Source organism: Bombina bombina, chromosome 6, assembly GCF_027579735.1.
Source record: "Bombina bombina isolate aBomBom1 chromosome 6, aBomBom1.pri, whole genome shotgun sequence".
NCBI lineage: Eukaryota > Metazoa > Chordata > Amphibia > Anura > Bombinatoridae > Bombina > Bombina bombina.
The window spans coordinates 263,235,040-263,255,090 of NC_069504.1; the positions used below are offsets into that span (position 1 = coordinate 263,235,040).

The 20,051-nt window shown below is 37.7% G+C and overlaps 1 protein-coding gene across 1 annotated transcript in view; it reads left to right on the forward strand.

Moving 5' to 3' along the window:
- YEATS4 (YEATS domain containing 4) overlaps positions 1-18,904 on the forward strand; it is a 67,526-nt gene extending 48,622 nt beyond the window's left edge. Inside the window, exons 5-7 of the mRNA XM_053716824.1 lie at positions 9,012-9,104; positions 11,318-11,405; positions 18,308-18,904. Coding sequence (XP_053572799.1) covers positions 9,012-9,104; positions 11,318-11,405; positions 18,308-18,477 — 351 coding nt within the window. The 3' untranslated portion in view covers positions 18,478-18,904. The remainder of the gene's footprint in view (positions 1-9,011; positions 9,105-11,317; positions 11,406-18,307) is intronic.
- Positions 18,905-20,051: the final 1,147 nt, after the last annotated feature.

Consider the following 20,051-nt stretch of genomic DNA (forward strand, 5'->3'; position numbering starts at 1 on the left):
GACACACCTATGTTGGAGAAAACAGAATTTATGTTTACCTGATAAATTACTTTCTCCAACGGTGTGTCCGGTCCACGGCCCGCCCTGGTTTTTTAATCAGGTCTGATGATTTATTTTCTTTAACTACAGTCACCACGGTATCATATGATTTCTCCTATGCAAATATTCCTCCTTTACGTCGGTCGAATGACTGGGGAAGGCGGAGCCTAGGAGGGATCATGTGACCAGCTTTGCTGGGCTCTTTGCCATTTCCTGTTGGGGAAGAGAATATCCCACAAGTAAGGATGACGCCGTGGACCGGACACACCGTTGGAGAAAGTAATTTATCAGGTAAACATAAATTCTGTTTTTACCTAGCGCCGCCGAATCTAGGAAATGCCTACATAGAGCGTGTGTAGTGTTAGAGTAGGATACCTTATTTCCGTCGTATAACTGTCCGTAGTAGCTGGCAAAGGTCTATCTCTTGAGGGTGGGATGTTGGGGTGCCCCCATTGCCTATCAGTATTGGGATAGAAGAGGCTTGGTGCAAATCTCTAATTTTTTTAGCTAAATATCTGTCAGGTTTGTTAGCGTATAGAAAATAGTTTGTTTTTAATTTGTGAGCCATTTTGACAGAGTTTTCGTTCATGTATTTTGCTAGTGCTTGTTTTTTGAGTTGAAGTGAATGGTATGTAGCATTGGACAGTGTCAATTTGTGTAAGCGTTCTAGCTCCTCTATCTCTGCATTCAGTTGAGATAGATGTGCTTTAATTTTCTTTGTGTATATAGTTTTTTCTTTAATTAGTAGGCCTCGGACCACTGACTTATGGGCCGACAACACACAGATATAGGGTTGGAGGTAGAGCCCAAGTTAATGCTCCAGTACTCTCCCAGTGTTTTCATGAGGGTAGTTTTGGTTTGAGGATTTTGTAGGCAGGAAGGATCATAAGTCCAGGACCGTAACCTATTTGGGTCTCTCAGTTCCCCTAGTTGAATCTGTGAAATGGAATGATCCGACCATACACATGTGTGGATGCTAGCTGAGCGAAGAACTGGTTGAAGTATCTGGCTTATGAAAATGTAGTCTATCTTAGAGTATATCTTGTGGGCTGCAGAATAATAAGTGGTGTCGGATGTTATGCCATATAAGGTCTTCCATGTGTCTACCAGGGTGTGTGGTTTTAATAATTCTATTGTGGCAGTTGCCATAGATCTTAGTCTCATGTTTTTCTTAGACAGGGTATCAGAGTGTCTATAAACCAGGTTCTGTAGGTCTAGATTAAAATCTCCTGCCAAGATAATGCGCATCTTGGTCCAGTTAGTTAGCAAGTGGGATATTAATCTGGTGAATTTATTTTGTTTGTCTTTGGCGCGTAAATATTACATAGTACCACATCTACTCCCTGTATTTGGCCCTGGACTAGGATGTATCTCCCTTCTTTATCTGCTATTGTTTCCCCATGTGTAAATGGGAGTGAATGATGGATCAGGATAGATACCCCCCTCTTTTTAGTAGGTGATGTGGCGTGAAAGTGTTGGGTATAATCTCGGGTCCAATATTTAGGGGTTGAGGAAGTCATGAAGTGGGTCTCCTGGAGAAAAATCATGTTAGCGTGTAGGTTTTTATATTGGGACAGGGCTGTACGTCTTTTGAGGCCTCTCACATTGTGACAAACTAGGTTAATGTGTGGGACAGTCATCATGTGTGTTCTATACTACAATGGATTTTATAATAGCGTGGGAGGTGCGTCTGGTGTTTTAGTCTTACCTGACCCCTGTGAGAACGTACCCTGGAGGTTTTGTCATACTTTTGATTAACCCTGTAAGCGCCGTAGAAGTCATCTAATCCCCTATTGGGGTTACCCATCTGGTGAGAGCTTCTTTCAAGACTTATAGAAAAATGCTGAGTGAGGTGAACTAGGTGGTAAAAAACAACAATCATATTTAACAAAAACATACAAACTACTACAACTCTATCAACAGAATGCTAGGAGTCTCGAGTGGGCTTCCAAGTAAAGTAAAAGAAAGGGGTAGGGATAGGGGGGAAAAGATCAGACTAGAAAAAGAAAGAGGCGTGGCAAGATATTGCCAAGAAGAGAAGAGGGGTAAAAGAGTGGTAAATAATCAGTTAGGAGGAAGAAGAGAGAATGCATTGTCGAGCATTACTAACTTTCACAATTCTTTTAAATAACCATTTTTGCAAGATATTTGAAACCCATTAAAGTTATATAAAGGTACACGGCTAATGTATGTATACCAAGTTCATAACAGAGCTTAGTTCGTATGAAAAAGGATATAAGTGACCTTAATCCAGGGATCTGTTCCGTATCAGTTTATATTTCTTGTGTGATCACCACACAAGACCTGGATAGATTCTTCAAGACTTGGAGCCTCTTCCCTTAGTGACCTGTGACCATTTGTTTCTGGAGGATGTACTTTTCAGGGTGGTGGGGACCGGTTCTTTTGAGTGGGTTGCATTTGATGAGAAGTCTGGCATCTCTAATCCTAGATTTTTGCATGCTGCTGGAACTTCTTCTAGATTTTTGATCATTATTGTCCTCCCCTCTTTAGTTACTATTAATGCAAAGGGGAATCCCCATCGATATGGTATTTGGTTTCTCCGCAAGAGCGAGGTGAGTGGTCTGAACATAGTGCGTCGTTGTAAAGTGCGTATGCATAAGTCCTGGTAAAATTGCACTACATTACCCTGGAATTTGAAGGTAGGGTTCTTGCGTGATGCTTGCATAATTTTCTCTTTCTCCGGGAACCTCAACATACGGACTATGACATCTCTGGGTGGCATATCTTCCTTAGGTTTGGCTCTGAGAGCTCTATGTGCCCTCTCTGTCTGGAAGGCATCTTCTGAGTTGTCTCCCGAGATAGCTCGAAACATCTGTTGGAGATATTCGTTGAGATCTTTGTTTAGGACGGTTTCCGGGATCCCCTTAAGGCGCAAATTGCACCTCCGAGATCGATTCTCCAAGTCTTCCATCTTTTCGTGGAGATCCATAATTTCTTGCTTGTTTGAGGACATGGCTTGAGATAGCCCGGATATATCTTCTGCTATTTCTTCTTGCTGTGTTTCTATCGTATCAACCCTGTTGCCAATTTCTGTAATATCATTTTTAATTTCTTTAAGACTGGCGGTCATTGAAGAGTGAAAAGTATCCATTTTGCTCCATAATTTTTCAAAGTTTGCATTAATGTCCTGTTTGGAGACCAGCGATTGTAAATCAGCTTTTGTAGCTGGGATCTGATCTGCCTGAAATGTAGAATTAGCTTCTATCTCATTATCTTCTTCGTTATCTGTTTCCAAGTTTTCAGACATTTTATTTGCCTTTGATTGTTTGAAAAAAGAGTCTACAGGGATAGATTTTGAGATTTTATCCATTTTGTTGGCTCGCCTCACAGACATACTTGTATCCTGGTTAATCAGAGTCTATGTAATCCTCTGGTTGGGAAGTAGGATAGATTTATAGAATTTTTTTAATAGTACCCGCTCAAGGTTAGGAGTTAAGCAAAGTTTATCTCTGGCGTCACTGATATGTGCCCTCTGTTTGCTAGGAGTCGCCCTCTCTAAAAAGCTGTGACCCAGGACAATAATAAGAGCGTTTCAGTTTATGTATTTTACTCCATGGCTCCCACCCTCTGGTATTGGAGGGTTAACTTTATAGCTGACAACCTTGTTGTAATCTCCCCTTTGCGTTATATAAATATTTTATGGGTAGCTCCCAGCAGGTTTAATTAAGACATGTGCTGTTTTTATTTCACAGCCGCATTTATCTGTGTGCCGGTGTGTGTAACTCAAGGGAAGACCCAGCTAAAACTAATTAAAACATGTGGCCCTGTGGTTGATCATCCTTTAATACCTGACAGTGTGGCTTACTATTGTTTCATTTTGTGAGGGAATTTGCCAGCCTCCGTGCGCCGGGTGATGCAAAGTGATCGGTAAGCTGGGCTATCAGGGGTCTCTTGTGTAAGACCTACAGTTCTATTGGCGCGGTAGTGTCCTGGGGTGCTAACTCGCTCTGGGTATGTTTTAATGGCATCGTGTGTAGGCCTCCATATTTCTGCCGTTTCTCAAAGCGCTATAGTTTCTTCCGGAGGTAAACTGATGCTGCTGCTTACATGTTGGTCTTGAGTCCTTGTTATCTCCCAATTATGCAGCTCTAAAAGTCACTGTGGTCATTTGTAAGCATCTAACTTGCTCTTAACAACACGGAGCTCTCCCTCTACACCTCCATCTTAGAGCTCAGCCAGGCTCCGCCCCCACAGAGCTCATATTTAAAGGGACAGTCTACACCAGAATTTTTATTTTTTTAAAAGATAGATAATCCCTTTATTACCCATTTCCCAGTTTTGCATAACCAACACAGTTATATTAATATACTTTGAACCTCTGTGATTATCTTGTATCTAAGTCTCTGCAAACTGCCCCTTTTTTCAGTTCTTTTGACAGACTTGCAGTCTAGCCAATCAGTGCCTGCTCCCAGATAACTTCACATGCACAAGCACAGTGTTATCTATATGAAATATGTGAACTAACACCCTCTAGTGGTGAAAAACTGTTAAAATGCAATCTGAAAGAGGTGGGCTTCAAGGTCTATGAAATTAGCATATGAACCTCCTAGGTTAAGCTTTCAACTAAGAATACCAAGAGAACAAAGCAAAATTGGTGCTAAAAGTAAATTGGAAAATTGTTTAAAATTACATGCTCTATCTGAATCATGAAAGTTTATTTTGGCCTAGACTGTCCCTTTAAAGGGGCAATTTATTTTGTTCCCAGTTATCCATTTTATCTGCTGGAGTGTATTAAATTGTTTAATAATAGCTAATTTATCCTTATTTTGGCATTTTAAATATTTTCGTTTGCCTGTTGTATACCTACCTATGCTGAAAATTTCTATACTTAAGTATTGGCCAAATACAAGCTATGTTAATATAGCAAGCAGAAAAAAAATACACTCTCAGTGGGAGGTACAAGAGATAAATAATAGCATTTTAATTTTCAAGTCTTCTTTCTAAGGGCCTGATAATCAAAAACTTACCAGCATGGAGAGCAATCACACAAAATCTTTGGGATTTTTTTAGACTTTATGGGCGAGATTACATATGTGGCGCAAGAGTCAGCGCAAATGCTGAAACCCGCGCCGCCCGTAATTTCACCTCGTACACATCAGGGTATCGCATATACAGCGCCAGCAGTTCATAAAGTGCCGTAAATTGGATAAACTAGCGATGTCCAGAAATGAGCGTAAATACAAATTTCTGGAGTCCCGAGTGACTTACGGCACTTTAGAAACTGCCGGCGCCTACGAAAATAAAAAATATATATAAAATCTCCCGTAAGTCTAACCCGCCTCCCAAAAATAAACCAGACACGTAAAACCCCTATATCCGCCATCAAACCCACATTGGGTTTAAGGGCAGTAAAAGAGCTGAATGCCCTTTTAAGGGCAATGCCCATACAAATGCTCCTTTAGGGACAATGGGTAATTTAGTTTTTTTTAGTGTTAGGTTTATTTATTTTGGAGGGTTTGGTGGGTGGTGTGTTTTACTGTTAGAGGGGGGACTTAGTATTTTTTTAAGGTAAAAAAGCTGTTTAACTTAGCCTTTTTAAGGGCTATTGGTAGTTTAGCATTAGATTAGGGGGTGTTTTTATTTTGGGGGGGCTTTTTTATTTTCATAGGGATTAGGTTTAATATTTTATTTTGGATAATTTTGTTATTTTATGTAATGTTAGACTTTTTTATTTTTTGTAATCTTAGATTAATTTTTTTGTAAATTTTTTTTTATTTTTAAGTAATGTCAGCTTTTTTTTATTGTAACAGTGTTTTTTTTAATTTAGGTAATTGGGGTTAATTTAGGGGGTGTTAGATTAGGGGACTTAGTCATTAAATAAGTTATTTGGGTTGTGGGGGTTTGGTGGATTAGGCGTTAATAGTTTTATTAGGTTTACTGCGATGTGGGTTAATGGCGGATTTAGGGGTTAATACATTTATTAGATTTATTGCGATGTGGGGGTTGGCAGATTAGGGGTTAATATACTTTATTAGTTATTGCGGTGGGGGGTTGCAGTTGACAGGTAGATAGATATTGCGCATACGTTATCTAAAAAGACTAGATAAACCCTTTATTACCAATTACACAGTTTTGCATAACCAACACTGTTGTAATAATACACTTTTTACTTCTGCAGACTTCTCCCTTATCTCAGTTCTTTTGACAGCCTTGCATTTTAGCCAATCAGTGCTGACTCATAAATAACGCCACGGGAGTGAGCACACATTAACTACCGCTGTCTAGCTGTGCAAAAATTGTCAAAATGCACTAAAATAAGAGGCAGCTTTCAAAAGCTTAGAAATTATCATATAAGCCGCCTACCTAGGTTTAGCTTTCAACAAAGAATACCAAGAGAACAAAGCAAATTTGATGATAAAAGTACATTGAAAAGTTGTTTAAAATTGCATTCTCTGTCTGATTTAGGAGAGTTTAATTTTGACTAGACTGTCCCTTTAAGCTTTTATCAAGCCCATCAAAGGATTACTGTTAATAATCCTGTTTGTCCTTTAACCCCTTAATGACCGCAGCACTTTTCCATTTTCCGTTTGGGACCAAGGCTATTTTTACATTTCTGCGGTGTTTGTGTTTAGCTGTAATTCTCCTCTTACTGATTTACTGTACCCACACATATTATATACCGTTTTTCTCGCCATTAAGTGGACTTTCTAAAGATACCATTATTTTCATCATATCTTATAATTAACTATAAAAAAAATATATAATATGAGAAAAAAAATGGAAAAAAACACACTTTTTCTAACTTTGACCCCCAAAATCTCTTACACATCTACAACCACCAAAAAACACCCATGCTAAATAGTTTCTAAATTTTGTCCTGAGTTAAGAAATACCCAATGTTAACATGTTCTTTGCTTTTTTTGCAAGTTATAGGGCCATAAATACAAGTAGCACTTTGCTATTTCCAAACCCCTTTTTTTCAAAGTTAGCGCTAGTTACATTGGAACACTGATATCTTTCAGGAATCCCTGAATATCCCTTGACATGTATATATTTTTTTTAGAAGACACCCCAAAGTATTGATCTAGGCCCATTTTGGTATATTTCATGCCACCATTTCACCGCCAAATGCAATCAAATAAAAAAAAATTGTTCACTTTTTCACAATTTTGTTCACAAACTTTAGGTTTCTCACTGAAATTATTTACAAACAACTTGTGCAATTATGGCATAAATGGTTGTAAATTCTTCTCTGGGATCCCCTTTGTTCATAAATAGCAGACATGTATGGCTTTTGTTGTTGCTTTTTGGTAATTAGAAGGGCGCTAAATGCCACTGCGCACCACACGTGTATTATGCCCAGCAGTGAAGGGGTTAATTAGGGAGCATGTAGGGAGCTTCTAGGGTTAATTTTAGCTTTAGTGTAGTAGACAACCCAAAGTATTGATCTAGGCCCATTTTGGTATATTTCATGCCACCATTTCACCGCCAGATGCGATCAAATTAAAAAAAACGTAAAACTTTTCAAAATTTTAGGTTTCTCACTGAAATCATTTACAAGCAGCTTGTGCAATTATGGCACAAATGGCTGTAAATGCTTCTCTGGGATCCCCTTTGTTCAGAAATAGCAGACATATATGTCTTTGGCATTGCTTTTTGGTAATTAGAAGGCCGCTAAATGCCGCTGCGCATCACACATGTATTATGTATAGCAGTGAAGGGGTTAATTAGGTAGCTTGTAGGGAGCTTGCAGGGTTAATTTTAGCTTTAGTGTAGAGATCAGCCTCCCATCTGACACATCACACCCTGATCCCTCCCAAACAGCTCCCTTCCCTCCCCCACCCCACAATTGTCCCCGCCATCTTAAGTACTGGCAGAAAGTCTGCCAGTCCAAAAATAAAGGGAATCTTTGTTGTTGTTTTTTTAAATTGTATAGCATATTTACATATGCTGCTGTGTAGTATTCCCCCTTATCCCCCAACCTCCCTGATCCCCCCCCCAAACACCTCTCTAACCGTCCCCCTCTGACTTTTTGGGGGCCATCTTGGGTACTGGCAGCTATCTGCCAGTACCCAGTTTGCAGAAAAAAATGTTTTTTGTTTTTTTTTTCGCAGTTTTTTTTCTGTAGTGTAGCTTCCCTCCCACATACCAACCCAACACCTCCGGACATCCCCGCCCACGATCCCGCCCCCCTGCACATCTCCAGGGCCATCGATGGCCGCCACCCGCCTCCCGGTCCTGCTCCCACCCACCAACGAAGGAAGCCATGATCTCCGGTGCAGAGAGGGCCACAGAGTGGCTCTCTCTGCATCGGATGGCCATACATGGTTATTGCAGGATGCCTCCATATTGAGGCATCACTGCAATAACCGGAAAGCAGCTGGAAGCGAGCAGGATCGCTTCCAGCTGCTTTCCACACCGAGGACGTGCAGGGTACGTTCTCAGGCATTAACTGCCTTTTTTTTTGAGGACGTACCCTGCACGTCCTCGGTCATTAAGGGGTTAAAAGGACATTAAACACAAAATAAATCATTGATAGAATGATGTATTAAGAGCAAATATTAGCCTGAGAATAATATATACATGCATTTTTTAAAATGACCTTTTATCTTTAAATATTGAAAAAATAAGGGTAACATTTTAATGTCCATAAAGCAGTGGGCACCACCATATTGTAACTTAGGTTTCTTTTTCTGCTAAGACCAATTAGGACAATTATAAATATCTTACTAGATTGTGCATCCAATAACGGTGGATTACAGCTGAGTCTGCACATCCATTTTTAACAGGAATTTGGAAAGCCCACAATATTCAGATTTATATTATAGGAAAAGGAAACAAAAAATAAATATGAAAGTATATTGCAAATTTGCTTTACTTTAATACAATTAAACATTTTATATTAATATCTGAAAATTGTTACTGTCCCTTTAATTGTCCATATGAACATTTTGTGGAATAACATATTAATATTTAAATGTTTTTTTATTTTTTTTATTTTCACAATACAGGTTACCTTGTATCATTTGCTGAAGCTTTTTCAGTCTGACACAAATGTAATGCTAGGGAAGAAGACAGTGGTCTCAGAATTCTATGATGAAATGGTAAGAATCTGTATCATTGTCATATATATAGCTGATGTACTTAATGTAAAGTAGATGACCAACTGATGGGCCATAGCTTACATGTTGCCTGCAGCATTGGGTTTTGCTGCAACTAAGAATGTGTATTCGGGTACTTCAGATGACCAGGCAAACAATGTAGCTCAAAGTGGGAATGAAGAAGGGAATACGGTAGATGGAGGGTTTACCTGCAAAATGTTTTAAATCTGTCACTGTGTAACTGGCCATTTTAGGAACTATGTTATCTATATGTGGCCCTTTAACCTCTTAACACTAGGTCAGCATTGAACGTCCTAACTTCTGTGACCCCCTTGCTCCCCCTCGTAAAACTTACACGTTTGGATTTGACACAGGGACTTGCCTGTCAATGCAAGCAAGCCCCCAGGAGCCAATCAGTGCCGTTGAAGTCATGTGATTGCAGTGACAGGCAGTCACTGATACAATGTGACAGCCAATGATTGTAATCATTGGCTGTTTGCATTTCCCTCTACCTCTCTCTTTCCTCAGTGTGATCTGAGGCGAGAGAGGCAAAGAGATCATTCCTACAAAGTGTCATAAACAATTATATAAGTATCTTAAAAAAATAAAATATATATATATATCTTTTAGTAAAAAAAATATATTAACCCTTTAGGTGCTGATCACTGTTATTGCTGTAATCAGCAAGTGGGAATTGGTTGGTTGGATTGAGGGATTATGATATTTACAATACAAAATGTGTGTGTGTGTTTAGAAAAAAATGTCTTTCTCACACTTAGATTTGATTCATATTAAATTATAGTTCAATGTCAAAAGAAAGCCCTATTTATCCTCTAAAAAACAATATATAGTAAGTGTGTGTGCACTTAATGCGAAAGAGATCAATTATGGCTGAACAATCTTTGGCCCCTATGTGTTAAAACATTGGCAATTAAAATGGCATTAAAGTGAATGTAAATTTTTCAGGTTTGTATAATATAGTTTGGTAGGGAATCATCCGATTGAGCATACCGCCACAATAAATTTTTAATATAATCTATGATTTCGTTTTTATGATATATATTTAATATCGATCATTCACTTACCTGCTCCTCCCACTCACTGTTTGCTAGTTTTCCTCCATATTACGTAAACAGCGGTCCCACCCGCTGTTTACGTATCGGCACTGCGCGCTCCTGTGTATATTTTGCATTGCGCATGCGTTACTCCTATATTGCATTCTCTTCATAAACATAGTTGGTGACATAGCTAAAATAAATAAAACGTATATACGGAGCCCTTTCAGATCCACTAATCTTAGCGTTAAAATACAGAGGAAATGACAGGACTCCGTATATAATCCTATTTCGACGCCGTGTTTACTTCTATTGCGCACGTGCAAAATGTGCACGAGCTTACAATATATTAGCTCTGCACCGCAAACGAACGCATGCGCAATAAGGACGTATTACGTCATGGTAAGGGGGTGGGTCCCCCCGTGGTTAGAGCCGTTATTGGCTATTAAGACGTCAATCAAAAAAGGCAGCAACGGAGCGCGAATGCCGGGAGGAGGATGATTTTGCCGAAAATTAATAGAAGATTAAGAAAATACAGGTATCCATTAGAAAACGTAAAATTTGATGAATGAAAGTCAGGTTATTTTGGGATAACTGTTACACAGCTGTTTAGACAGGAGGCTGACTTTACAATCACTTTAAGCAAAACCTTTAAACAGTGTCACAATATCAGATGTTATGTTTTATTTTACCTGGGAAGATAGTGAGACATGGGCAAAAATTACTTTAATTTGCTAGCATTTTGTATATTGGGAATATCTGTTCTGATCAGAAAAAGCTTTCCCCTGTACTGTATAGCTACGTTTTACCTTGGTTTTCAAAGTGAAATGGGGGTGAAAAATAGGTTTTGTTCCCCAGTGGTTAGGACAAACTCTGTAGGGGACTTCAAGAATGCCTGGGATAAGCACAAGGCTATCATGCAAACTAGAGAAGGTTTATACTTTTAGGAAATATTTTTAACAGGCTTGTTGGGTCAATGGTTCTTATCTTCAATCAAAAAGGGTCTTCTGTTACCTTTAAACTCCTCTTCCTTATATATTAGATTTCAGTACCCAAAATGAGTTTGATAACTTTTGTGCGTACAATAACTACATCAGGTATTTATTATAGGACAATAAAGCAAAACAAGGGTCTGTTAATTTATTACCTGTTTTTTAATAGATTTTCCAGGACCCTACAGCAATGATGCAGCAGCTTTTAACATCATCTCGGCAGTTAACTCTTGGTGCTTATAAGCATGAAACAGAGTGTAAGTATAATCCTACAAGGTCACTTTTTGGATAGATTTATGTGAGCTTTCAACATGCTATCTTTACTGGTAATGTAAGTTTTTTTTTTTTTTTGTTTTTTTTTTAATGAATTAATTTAAAATGAAAAAAACTATACTTTTTGAGCAAGACTATGTTAAAATGTATTTCCAGATTAAAAATCTTTTTATTTATAAGATGTTTTCTTTTTTACGGAGTATGTATATTCTTGAAAATCATTTTGAGGCTTTGATCAATAAAAATAAGTAATTCCAAAAGCGGCCTCTTCAAACTAGAGGCTCCAAAAGTCTGGAAAATAATATGCACTCAAAATCAAACAATTCTATAGATGGAATATGAAGCACCTTGAATACAAGAGTTGCAGAACATTAAAGTTTATTAAACATTTACAAAATACAAGCAGAAAACTTCCTTAAAAGAAAAGCTCCCCATATGCAAACTCGCACATGCACACAACTCCATTTTTTTATTTATAGTTTGTTGCACCAAAAATTTATAACAAATATTATTATTATTATTATTATTCTATAGATTTTTTATTATTAATTTAGTTTTGATTACGTGTTCTTTTTGTATGTTGAACCACTTGTATAAAAAGGGTAGACTGCATGGATCCTTTAATTGTGCTTGTAGAAAAATTAGACCTTTTTTAAAAAAAAAAAAAAAAAACCTTTTAAAGGGGCATGCAACACTACGTCTTCTTTCATGTAATTTTAAACAACTTTCCAATTCACTGTCTGCAGCTTTATATGGCACAACAGTAGTTTTGAAAGAGCATTAGTTGGCAGCACTTTTTTCAAAATTGTATGCTCTGTGTGATTGAATCACAAAAGAAACATTTTGGGTTTCATGTCCCTTTAAATCTAATTCATGTTGTGTTGTGATGTGTTCTCAATTAGATCGGATTGAAGACTTCCAAAAAATTGTATATATTATATAAAAGGTAGCAAGTTTATATAAATTAATTTGCTATTTAAGGGACTCACCACTACTAATGCAACAGTGTAAAATAAAGATATTAAATTGTATAACATTGTTTATTGGAAAGAAAACACATATTATATGTACTGCAATTTTATTGTATACAAATTGTGAAAATCCATACAAAGTAAAGGTTTAAAGCATTTGTAAAATCCTTTTTTTTTTTTTTTTTTTTTTTTTTTTTTTTTTTTTTGCAGAAATATCAAATTTTACACTGAGTTATCTACAACCTTATGCCAGGGGTCTAACTCTCATTCACACAGTCAATCCATGAATTTAAGCATTTTTCTGCTTGAGCACAGATCACTCTATCAAGTCAGATATGACTTGATAGACTTATCTGTGCTGTAGTAGGAGAACCTTTCATGCCTTGTCACGTTTTTCACCTCGCGTTGGATAACCCATTTTTGTAGCAGTGTGAAATGGATGGGGGGGGGGGTAAATGGTTCCTCCCTATGCATCACTAAACCTCTGAACATTCCTCATTGCTTTTGTGCACCCAGCAGCTGCCTCTCTGGCAAAGCAGAGGTAATTGCAATTAACCTTTTTAAACATATTTATTACATTTCTACGGTCATCATTGACCAAGCCCTGGCCCAGAAAGGTAGTGCTCAAAAAATACCAGACACCATGATGATGGCCTGACGCCTGAAAAATTGTACTTCTGGCTGTGAGCAGTTATAACTTATGATCATTAAAGCGATGTGAAACCCAAAATATTTCTTTTATGGTTCAGATATAGAATATAATCTTAAACCTCTTTCCGATTTACTTATATTATCTAATTTGCATCAATCTCTTAGTAACCTTTTAAGAAGCAGCAATGTACTACTGGGAAGTAGTTGAATGCATTGGGTGAGCTAATAACGAAGCATATATATGCAGCCATCAATCGGTAGCTCCTTAGCCTACCTAGGTATCCATTTCAACATTTCTTGCCTCAAAGCTTCTTGAAAAGCTAGTATATGCACGTCTATCCCATTTTTTTACATTAAACTCCCTCCTTGACCCACTGCAATCTGGATTTCGCCCCCTTCACTCAGCAGAGACAGCAATTGTTAAGGTTACCAATGACCTACTTACAGCAAAATCCAAAGGCCACTTCTCTCTACTTATCCTCCTTGATTTGTCTGCAGCCTTTGATACTGTCGACCACCCTCTTTTTTTGCTCCATACTCTCCAATCCATAGGCATCTGCGACACAGCTCTGTCTTGGTTCTCTTCCTATCTGTCTAACCGTACCTTTAGTATAGCCTTCTCTGGGGCATCCTCTGCCCCGTTACCTCTTTCTGTTGGGGTACCGCAAGGCTCTGTCCTCTTTTCTTCTCAATCTACACGTCCTCATTAGGTTCCTTAATAAAGTACCATGGGTTTCATTATCATTTGTATGCCGACGATACCCAAATCTACACCTCTGCACCAGAACTATCTCCTTCCTTGCTAACCCGTGTCACTAACTGTCTCTCTCATATCTCATCTTGGCTGTCCTCTCACTACCTCAAGCTAAATCTCTCCAAAACGGAGCTTCTTATTTTCCACCCTTCTTCCAAAATCTCCACCCCCCATGTCTCTGTTTATAACTCCATTACCCCAGCCTCACATACCCAATGTCTTGGGGTCACACTTGACTCAGATCTTTCTTTCACTCCTCACATTCAGTCCTTGGCTAAAGCCTGCCGCTTCCACCTTAAAAACATCGCTAAAATGACAGTTCCTTACACAAGACACAACTAAGATTTTAATCCACTCTCTCATCCTTTTCCGCCTCGTCTACTGAAACTCTATCCTCTCTGGTCTCCCTAGCTGTCGCCTAGCTCCTTTACAATCCATAATGAATGCCTCTGCCAGGCTCATCTTCCTTGCACGTCGCTCTTCATCTGCCGCACCTCTCTGCCAATCCCTTCACTGGCTTCCTCTTGTCTTCAGGATTAAACACAAAATTCTCACTCTGACACGCACAGTCCTCAACTGCATTGCTCCCCCCTACATCTCAGACCTTGTCTCCAGATACTCTCCCTCCCATACCCTTCGCTCCGCTCATGATCTCCTACTCTCCTCCTCTCTTGTTACCTCCTCACATTCCCGTTTACAAGATTTCTCCAGACTGGCTCCCATCTTATGGAACTCTCTGCCTCGCTCCACAAGACTCTCCCCTAGTTTTAAAAACTTCAAGTGCTCCCTGAAGACTCTACTATTCAGGGACGCATACAACCTACACTAACCTTCCTATCTCCACTGCTATCCCCTTAAACCCCATAGCATGTAAGCCTATGAGCCCAGCTGTTTGAAGTTCACCTTCATAAGAGCCGACTACAACAGTGCAACTCTTGGCAGGACCCTCTTCCCATTTGATCCCTGTAATTGTTTTTTTATATACCACCTATGTTCATAGTGCTGTGGAACCTGTTGGCGCTACAAACACCTGATAATAATAAGAGTATACCAAGAGAGCAATATATATATATTAAATAACAGAACTAAATTGGAAAGTTTGCCTGCTTTATCTGAATCATGAAAGAAAAAAAAATGGGTTTCATGTCCCTTTAAGAACAAGCTTATACAGATGCCTTGGATGCACTTCCTCCATGTGCACCACAATTGCGTAAATAGAGTTCATCAGTGGAAGGATACTGTGGATAGGAGTTTCATTAACTTTCCTCAGCTTTCATATGGACATTACTCCCAAAACTCAACAGTATCACATTGTGCTGCTAACCCCAGGTTTGCATTTAATCCTCCTCTAGACTCGCACATTTGATTATGGTAAGTTCCCCAGACTGGTGAAAGTGCAGTGGAGATTTCGAAGACAAAAGGTAGAAGAGGCAGCCAGCTAGGGTATAGGCCTAGCTTCAATTATACATGTTTATGAAACTAAGATCTCGAGGAAAATACTTAACTCAAAATCAGAACTTAAATTGCACAATTCAAATTGATTTCTGCCCCCTCTCTTCCCGTGTTCAAGTTTGGAGTGACTTTCCATTACAATCAGTGGAGCAGAAAGTATCTCATTAAACATTCATCCAACATATGCAGAAAAAAGGGGGGAAAATTAGATAACATTTTCCGCTTTCAAACAGACACGATCATAAGATGAGATTCATCACAGGGGCAGTAGAGTATTTATAAATTATACACGATTGGCTAGTGTAGGTTTAAAATCTTGACCATGCCCTCAGTCAGGTCTGCGATACACCTCTTGTTCCTGTTAGCGAGACTACTTTTCTGTAACAAAAAGAGACATGGGAAAAATTTACACATGCAAACATTTATATTAACCGTATTTCTGAAGTTGTTGTGGTCATTTGAACCACTTGGCAATAGGTTTTCTTTTCCTGTGCGGGATTTTATGTTTTGGGCACTTAACACAGATGTTAATGGCAGGAACGACCATTAACAAATCTGTAAAAAATATAGGTGTAGTGGAGCGCAATGAGTTTCAAATATAATCATACCTTCTTGATGAAGCCAGTTATGATTGCACTATATATCATCCTGGTGCCAAGCATTACATCCATCACCATCTAGTTTTTCAAGCACAATCAACCACACGTCTTGCATACAACTTTTTATCTCTAATCTAAGATGGCTATCATAAAGCTCTATGTTGTACTGTATAGCTACAGAGCAAAAAGAAAAGTCTAAAAAAAATGATGACTGTTGTTCCTACATGTGGTGCTTGGTATAATAAGGTACTTGGTATTAATTCATAAGATGTGCAATGTTCTCCACAGAAAATGTTGCCAGCCAGGTGGCATTATGATGAAGACAGGTGTAAGCAGTGAAATACTTTTCATTATAAACGTTTAGCTATCCAAAGCACAAATTAATTGCTAGTTTAAAATAAATTTGATTAAATTATAATGTGAGCAACAAATATTGAAAACATTTCATATTAACTAATATTTGCTTAATGGGACAGTTTACTCAAATTTTCTCCCCTTTAATTTCTTCCCAATTATCCACTTTACCTGCTGGCGTGTATTAAATTGTTTACAAGTATTTCCATTAGCCTTATATTAACATTTGAAATAGTTTATTTAGCCTGTGGTATCCCCACCCATCCTGAAAGTTTTTGGCCTCAAGGCCAAGCTGTGTTAACACAGCCAGTAGAAGAAATTACACTCCCAGTGGGTTATAGAAGAGATAAGGTAATAATGTTAATTTTCCATTGTTCTTTCCAAGTATTGGTGATTGGTTTATAGACAGATATAAGATAAAGAAGCAGGTATATGTACACAATGTGATAAAGTAATGAGATCATATTGTATCTACAAGCTCAACCCATTTTATTAGGTTGTGGCTTCAAAACACAAAATTAGCTAATTCATATACACAAATAAGCCTTAAAAAAGCAAATATCATACATTTTATACTCTGCAGCTGGTAAAAAAAGTAATTGGAAACGCATTAAGGGAAAAACAATTTTATAGTATACCGTCCCTTTTAATATTGGCTTAAATTGTAGTTGGGTGGTCAGTAAAATCAGCTGGATGGTGCGCCCACTAAAAAGGCCCTGGGGAGAACACTGCTGTGGAATATGTTCTGGCGTTACTTGACTGACTTGGTTTTGAGAAAACAAACCCCCCCCCCCCCCCCCCAAAAAAAAACCAAAAATAACAATCTGTCATTTTCAACTTGTATGTGTAAGATGCTATTTACCATAAAGGGTAATTAAGTCACAAGATTTCATATTAACATGCAATTGACGTTTAAGCCCTGGCATAAACTTTAATCTGATTCACGTAGTCCTGTTTAGCTTTTTCCAGTGTCTTCTCTATGAAAAGTAAACAAGGAAGCTGTATTATAACCCTATATTGGCAACAGCTATACAATGTTATTGTTTTAGATTGTAAAAGCTAATTATTAAAGTCACATAGTCTTCTGATTGATAAAAAAATATTCCTTCTGAAACATTTAAAGTGGCTTAGAAATTATACCTGGTTAGGCCAGCTCACTCCTTTTATCATCCTAAAGACAAAAGAAGCTAAACTAACAAGTTGTCCTCTCATAATTGAATCTGGATTTGGGGCTTTCATGAGCTGTAAGCCATAATCATCACAATTATGACAAATCACGGCTTGAACTATCTTGCTTTGCATGTAATGAGTCTATCTCATATATTAGTTTCATCTGTTAAGTTGCATTAGTGAAAATAAATTTAACTTTTGCACGATATTCTAATTTTTCGAGTTTCACCAGTACTTGATGAAACTTTACATTCACTTTAATCACACAGGTGAAATCCCACTCGGGAGCTACAAGCACAAGGCCAATAGTTGCTAATTTCCTTATGTCATTTTAATTAAAGAATGTGATTATCTACTTTTGAGCTGTTATAGTTTGCATACATGTGAGTATAATATATATAATTATATTATTCTATCAAATTAGAACATATCACTTTTTTGCATTAGAATGGCACATTAGCACAATGTAGAAAGCAAAACCTGGTGTATATATGTGTGTATATATGTGTATGTATATGTGTGTGTGTGTGTATATATATATATATATATATGTGTGTGTGTGTGTATATATATATATATATATATATATATATATATGTGTGTATGTATGTATACTGTATATGTGTGTGTGTATGTATGTATACTGTATATGTGTGTGTGTATGTATGTATACTGTATATATGTGTGTATGTATGTATACTGTATATATGTGTGTGTGTATGTGTATATATATGTATATAGTGCATTTGGCTGCAAACCTATCTGGATTTGCACAGATATTGGTCCTGCACTTTTTTACAAATAAATCTTGTGCCAAATGCCGCTTACTGTGCCAGTAAAAAAAAAAAAAGAAAATGGAAAATTGCATGTCTAGTACATACATAAAACGGCATTTAATTTAATTTTCTACTTTTAAACTTTTATGTGTGTTTTAGTTTCAGAACTGGAAGCAAAAACACGAGACAAGGTAGAAGCAGCAAAGAAAAAGAGCAGCTTTGAAATCTCAGAACTCAAGGAAAGATTAAAAGCAAGCCGGGAAACCATAAACTGTTTGAAAAATGAAATCAAGAAACTTGAAGATGATGATCAGACAAAAGATATATAACTGGTTTCCACAGCTTATCTAAATCTACTGTCTGTAAATATGTATAGTTGGTTATTTTGCAGACCTGTAAATACTGTTTTGTATACACTTTTTGTTAATTGTCAGAGTGGGTATTCTTGTAACATTTTACTTGTTTTTAAAATATTTTTGTATTTTTTCCACATGCTTGTTTTGTTTGTAAAAGAACACATGTTTCATAAGGTGATCTATTCTTAAGGCCTCCTAGTTATATAACATGAAAACAAGGGAAAAAATAGTATGCAGTGATAACGGGTGCAATACTGAAAAAGGCAAATGGAAGTCATTAGTTTGTGTCCTGTATGTGTTTGTTTTTTTGTGCTGCTTTTTGGAAAAGTGCAGGAGTAAGCAAAACTGAGTGGGTCAATATATATTTAAAATGAATAAATAAAGCAGCCTATTTTTCAAACTCTGCTTCATAGCAATTACTGCACTATTATGAATTATGTCCCTATGAAAAGATGCTGCTGAAATGAATGGGGATCAAGCCAACTGACATAATATAGATCATTGGATTTCCATGAAATTACTAATAATCTTAGTAGCTGTATGTACTGGAAAATATATTGTTGTGTAAAATAATGCCACAAACTATACTATCATTATGTTCACACTTCCATATAGATGTACTCGTTGAATACAGTTTCCATCTTGGAGTAGGTAGAAAACTCACAAGTCTTTCAATAATTGCTACTAAAGGAAGAATGTTTCTTTTTTATGACACGATGAGTCCACGGATCATCTTAATTACTAATGGGATATTCACCTCCTGGTCAGCAGAAGGAGGCAAAGAGCACCACAACAGAGATGTTAAATAGCTCCTCCCTTCCCTCCCACTACAGTCATTCTGTTTGCCTACTTTAGTGATAGGAAGTGGAAAAGTGAGGTGTTAGAGTAGATTCTGCAATCAAGAGTTTATTATTTTTAAAGTAATGCAAGATTGTACTGCTTTGTCCTAGGGTATAGCCGTAGTCCATATCAGTCTCTACAGTAGAGCTTTGGTGGCTTTAGAGCAATGGGAACTTCTGGGACATAATTCTCACTGCGCCTCCCATAGATTGTTTGCTGCCCTGTTTGTAAAAGTCTGAGGGAAGAGAATATACTCAGTACTTTTTTGTTCCACAGGCCAATGTGAGGAGGAGGACCTCGCAAGCCGGGTGAGCTGCCCTCCTGCCGGGCAGATTTCTAAGGTAAGTGCTAAATTCTTTTCTTCTACAAGATATGACAAGTTCACGGATTCATTCTTACTTGTGGGATATTATCCTCCTGCTAACAGGAAGTGGCAAAGAGCACCACAGCAGAGATGTGTATATATAGCTCCTCCCTTCTCTCCACCCCCAGTCATACTCTTTGCCTATACTAGTAATAGGAAGAGGTAAAGTGAAAGAGGTGTTAAAATGATAGTTTTTAGTTTTCTTCAATCAAGAATTTTTTTATTTTAAATGGTACCTGTGAGTACTATTTCCTCAGGCAGCATTTGGAAGAAGATTTCTGCCTGGAAGGTGATGATCTTAGCAGATGTCGCTAAGATCCATGTGGGTTCCCACAGAATGGCT